Below are 5,977 nucleotides of genomic sequence, written 5' to 3' on the forward strand. Positions count from 1 at the left end.
GGGGACGCCTCTGGACGGGAACCTCTCCCCCTCTTGGGCGATTTGGCCTCCAGGGACGGGGAAGCCGCATGCTTCTTCCCACCTACAGAGTGAGGCTAGGCCTCCTCTGCTTCCTCCTCTTCGTCTTCGGAAGAAGGACGTCGCTGGAGTCTTCGGATTTGGCGTCCGCAGTCTCGCGGTGACGGAGGCCACTCTGGGTCTTCTTGACCTTCTTGGAGTTCTCCTTTGGCGCCTCGTAAGGCGTGGGGACCAGCATCTTCGTTAGAAGAGGTCCGGCTGGTTCTTCCGGCAGTAGGGCCAGACAATGCATCCGCTCCACCTTCTTAATCCATCCCTGAGGTCACGATGACACACGATTAAAATGTCTCCTTCATGACTTACCAACTGAAGCATGGACGGATGGGGCGTGACTGTAACTTACTGGGCTTGGAGAATGGGATAATTGATACCCCCGATCTTCGGCGGAGTCCGGCCATGATTTGCCGGACTTGAAAAGCACCTTCCAGATATCCTCGTGGGAGGACTCATAGAGCTCCTGAAGGGTCTGGTGCTCGGTCGGGTCGAACTCCCACAAAGGGCAGGCTTGACGCTGACAAGGTAGAACTAGGCGAACTAGCATCACCTGGACTACGTCGACGAGTTTGACGTCCTTGTCGACCGCGCTCCGAACGCGCGTCTGGAGCAGTGATAGCTCATTGGACGAGGACCAGTTCGGGCCCTTCTTGGGCTAGGACGTGAGCCACAGTGGAGCTCCGGATCTGAACTCAGGAGCTGCAACCCATTTTTTGTCGCGTGGTTCGGTGATATAAAACCACTGCTGCTGCCACTCCTTAACGGAGTCATTGAAAGCGCCCTTCAGCCTAATGACCTTGGGCATCTTGCTCACCATGGCACCGCCACACTCGGTGTGTTCGCCACTTACCACCTTGGGCTTCACATTGAAAATCTTTAGCCACAAGCCGAAGTGAGGCGGAATCCGGAGAAAGTCCTCGCACACGACGATGAACGTCGAGATATTGAGAAAAGAGTTGGGGGAAAGATCGTGAAAATCAATCCCGTAATAATACATGACCCCCCGGACAAATGGGTGGATGGGGAAACTCGAGCCCGCGGACAAAATGGGGAAGGAACACGACTCTCTTGTGGGGCTCCGGAGTAGGGACGACCTGTCCCGCCGGTGGGAGACGGTGGCCGATCTTCTTGGCCAGATACCCGGCTTCCCGAAGCTTCTTGATATCCTTCTCCCGAACGGTAGAGGCCATCCATCTGCCTCCTGCTCCGGATCCAGACATCTTTGGAAAACCTCTCTTCGATAGAAAAGAAGAAGGCTTGGGCGTTAGGGGGCTCGAGTGGAGGGGAATGAGTTAGCGGAAGGAGAAGGCGTGGGTAAAGAGGAAGAGACTTTATCTCTTTATAAGAGGTAGTACGAGCTTTTTGCGCCTCCCCACTTGCCTGGTGGAACCCGCTCACCTCCCACTCACCGCGATTAGCTGTGCGGTTGGATTACCCATACCCATATTGCTGAGAATCCCATGATAAGGGGACATGATCTCTGCTTTGACAAGACGTGTCAAGGAAACCGCCCCACAATACGCATAGTGACTGGTTGTGGGAAAAACAGTTTGGATAATGACCAGGCTGTAATAACATATCACATCGTCCAAGAGTTGTCATCTGAAGTATCGTTCTCTCTACGGCGGTATGAGAAGATCATTTTTTAGATCCGGACACGGTCTACGTGTTCGATAAATAACCTTGGAGTATTCGGAGAAGGAACCCGCCTTGCAATGCCGAAGACAAGACTGCACGCCGGACTCATCGTCATTGAAGCCTGGTTCAGGGGCTACTGAGGGAGTCCTGGATTAGGGGGTATCCGGACAGCCGGACTATATACATTGTCCGGACTATCGAAGCGTGAAGATACAAGACTCAAGACTTCGGCCCGTGTCCGGATGGGACTCTCCTTTGCGTGGAAGACAAGCTTGGCGATCCGGATATTGTGTTTCCTTCCTTGTAACCGACTCCATGTAAACCCTAGCCCTCTCCGGTGTCTATATAAACCAGAGAGGATGGTCCTTAGAAGGCCGATCATAATTACAATCATACCATCATAGGCTAGCTCTTAGGGTTTAGCCTCTATGATCTCGTGGTAGATCTACTCTTGCACTACTCATATCTTCAATATTAATCAAGCAGGAAGTAGGGTTTTACCTCCATCGAGAGGGCCCGAACTTGGGTAAACATTGTGTCCCTTGCTTCATGTTACCATAAGCCTAAGACGCACAGATCGGGAACCCCTACCCGAGATCCGCCGGTTTTGACACCGACAATGTCCTCCTCTTTGTCTCTCTTACCAAACACCTCATCTGTCACCTCATCCATCTACTTGTAGGCAGCTTCAAATTCCGCCTGATGGAGGCGGTACCGCCAGCGGTCGCGGCGGATGTCGCCGGCAGAGCGATACGAGTCGAGTAGCACCTCCTGCTCCGCCAAGTCCACGTCTAGCGTGAGAGGTGTGCCGACAGCAAGTTGCTCTTCTGCACACCGGTGCTCATCGAGGAGGCTGAGGTTTTAGGCCTGGTTGGCTTGCCCCTGCTGGAACTTGGCTTCCGGCTCCTCCGCACCAAATCTGTGTAATGGGCACAGGCCTCGCCGATGGTGATGCCAGCATGCACCGGCGAGGAGGGTGGCGTCGACTCATCCTCCATTGGGGTGTTGTCGGCCTTTGTCTACCTACCGGCCTGCCTGCTAGCAGCAATGGTAGCCATCTCTTTTTTCTTCGACGAGAGGGTGTCCTAGAGGGCTTTGGAACGCGAGGAGGCTGTGGCAGGCATGGTGCGGGGAGGAGAAAGGGGCCGGAGGAGGATGATTGCGGCTATGGCCGGGGTTGGAGTTTATATAGCGGGCGGATGGCAATGGGCCGCGGCGGTGTGGTTAATGGTGTGCGGCAGACGGGCGAACGTGTGACGTCAGAGTAGGTTCCTCGGCAAACGCATATTAATGTAGGGCAATGGACCGACAGGGTGTCGTTTGAACGCGGAGAATTCGCCTACACCAGGAAGCGGCGCGGGCGGCGGTCTCTTGGCCGACGCGCCACTTCAATTCCGGCAGCAGTGAGAGGTCACGTCCGCTTGGGCATGAAAGCAGCGTTGACGCACTGGAGCGGCACTGACTATTTCGGGCGGGAAGCGCGCGCGGGTGAGGGAGGCGATTAATGGTGGGCCAGGGCAGTTAGAAGCGGGCGTGGCAGCGGTCCGAACGCCCGCATTGCCACCCTAGTTTGTCTTGAGATTACGGGAAAAAGTGCGTCCAGACCGCCAAGTAGACCGATACTGGACCACGTTGGATGGCAAAACACGTATGGACCGCGCGGTCCAGATGGTTGCGGGTGGTTTGAGGATTGGTGTTGGAGATGCCCTTAGGCTACTTCCAATGCATTGGTGCTTACATGAGGTGCTAAGCACATAAAAAAATTAGCAACTAAAACCCCCAATGCATAGGTGCTTAACTTGTTGGTGCTAAGCATCCTTCATTTAATAATTTTGTAACTAAAGTTCTCCATGCATTGGTGGGCTTCTTCCATTTAAGTGTTGTGCCTAGGTTCTCGCGCTTGACATTGTTTCTTCCTGGGTCACCACTTTCATCTCTCTCCTCTTAATTACCTTACCATATTAGTTTTTTTGTCTACATGGCAGCCTTAGTAAATCATTGATTTAGTATAAGGTGGAGCATTGGGAGGGGCCTTAGAAAATTATTTACAGTCATTTTGTGGGGTTGCTATTACAATCAATCATTGATGACAATTTGTGAAGATAATTACAACGAGATATTGAAAGAGAGCAATGTGCTCCTCCTCCCAATTAACTATTTACAATCAATTAAGGAATTTGAATGTTTTGTGTAGATAATTACTGTACATAGAGAATTTAAAAGAGAGCAATAATGTGCTCCTCCTCCTGACGAAGACGATCGGCGTGACGAAATCAGCAAGGGTAACGCGCCTTGAGGTGCGCTTGCATGCATGGGGAGTCCTTCCAAACCCTAGCGTGCATCTTGAGCAGCTCCTTGGCCTTGGCCCTGGCCCGCTCGCCAGCGTCCACCTGTAGAACTAGCAGCAGCTTCGCCACCACCCCGACGGCCAGCATCTCCTGCAGCACGGCCGGCGTCGGCGAGTGCCTCGCCAAGGCGTGCAGAGCGCGCACCGCGCTCTCGGTGGTTGTCAGCGACACCCGCATGGCCTTCTTGGCCACGATTGCCAGCCCCGCCGGGTGCGCCACCAGGTCCGACCGCCCCTCCGCACAACCGCAGAGGTGGTCGATGGCCACCACGGCCAGCTCGGTGGGGTGCCGGCCCCCCTCGTCGAGGAGAAGCTCCACCAGCACAGTCATCGCGCCGGCCTCCACGGCCTTGACGCGGTTCCGGCCCCATGGGCACAGCCGGCACAGCACGTTCAGCGCGGCCTTCACGGCCTTGGCGGACACCCTGTCGGACACCACGCGCACCAGCTCCTGCACCACCTCGGTTCTCACGGCCATGAGACGCGCCGGCTCCATGACCGACACCATCGCCTTCAGCAGGAGGGTGCCGTAGCAGCGGGACCGGTAGCTGGGTCGCCGCAGCATGTACACCAGGGTGTCCAGGAAGTCTCCGTTTTCCTCGAGGATCCGGACCAGGCTCTTCTTGGACGGCTTGAGCGAGCAGATGACGCTGAGCGCGTCCTCCTCCGGCGAGCTCGTGGACGTCGGGGAATCCAGCGACAGTTCTAACAAATCTTCTGCCGACTTGGACGCAGTGGCATGGTTCCTGACGACGGAGAGGAGGAACTCGACGGCCCCGGGCGTGGCCTCGACGCAGCGCCTGTTGCGGTCGCTCTCAGCGACGATGGCCTTGATCTCCCGGAGCGCGGCCAGCTCCTGCTGCCGGCCCGCACCGTGGCCCTCTTCGACGATCTGGGCGACGCGGGCGGCGTCGAGGGGCAGGCGCGGGGTGGGGAAGCGCTCGACGGCGTGCAGGGCGCACCAGGCCTGGGTGAGGCGGCGGAGCGTGTGGTTTGGCGTGGCCTCCCGGTCGGCCTCGGCGAGCTTTTGCTGCGTGACGGGGCAGGTGGCGTGGCCGTCGGAGAGCCAGCGCTCGATGCTGCAGCGGTCGTAGGTGATGCCTGTGGCGAGCGTGACGGGGTCCCGCATGATCTCCAGCGAGATGGGGCACAGGAAGTACGGCGGCACCTCCACCGACGACCCTTCCATCGCCGCAGGATCGAGGAAGAAGCTAGTTGATCGTGAAATGGATCTTGGAGAGCGAATGAACAAGCTAAGAAGAAGCTGACCAAGTTGCCACTTGCCGTAGAGTTGAACAAACGGGAGAGGAGGCAGGTGGGTGTTTTATAGGGCGCGGGGACGCGAAGAAGTCCACGCGTGTGCACAAGAGATTAGAGATTGAACTGCGTGGAATGACACAGTAAAACGGGTTGGGTTGGGGTTGGATTGGATTGACTTTCGGGGTCGGTGTTGAGGTGGTCGGAGATGGGAGCGGCTCCACGTTTTGACTTTGTGATTCATTCATCCTTCTATTATCGACCCCTTGCTTGCTTGCTTGGTCTTTTCTCTTCTTCAACCGCTTGCACTTGAAAGATTCCGTTTCTGTGGGCATGGAACACCGTTGAAGTTTAGCCACTGCATTTCTATTATTGGTTGAAGAGTAATTTTTGCCAGCTCCGTGCTCTTAGTTTATTTTGACTTTGCACGGAACGATATCGATGTCCTGATCAAATGGATAAAATTAATGTGTAGTAATAGAGAAGATGTCAACGGTGCGTACCTGCTGATCATTCTCTGCAAACTGTGGGAATGAGTATCCTACACTGCGCTGAAATTTCAACCGATCTCCACTTTTTCCTTCAATAGCTGATTGCTTTTTCTAGGGAAATCAAAATTTCATCCAGATTGCACTTTTAAGTCTCAGTCAAGTGGCATAGCAT

At 55.1% G+C, this 5,977-nt stretch overlaps 1 protein-coding gene across 1 annotated transcript; it reads right to left on the minus strand.

Annotated features, from left to right (window-relative positions):
• Positions 1–3,778: 3,778 nt before the first annotated feature.
• On the minus strand, positions 3,779–5,334 carry LOC123134991 (E3 ubiquitin-protein ligase PUB23-like). Its single transcript, XM_044554127.1, has one exon. It carries the CDS (start codon positions 5,244–5,246, stop codon positions 3,984–3,986), a length of 1,263 nt encoding a protein of 420 aa, XP_044410062.1. The 5' UTR covers positions 5,247–5,334; the 3' UTR covers positions 3,779–3,983.
• Positions 5,335–5,977: the final 643 nt, after the last annotated feature.

The sequence above is a fragment of the Triticum aestivum genome, chromosome 6B, assembly GCF_018294505.1.
Source record: "Triticum aestivum cultivar Chinese Spring chromosome 6B, IWGSC CS RefSeq v2.1, whole genome shotgun sequence".
Classification (NCBI taxonomy): domain Eukaryota; kingdom Viridiplantae; phylum Streptophyta; class Magnoliopsida; order Poales; family Poaceae; genus Triticum; species Triticum aestivum.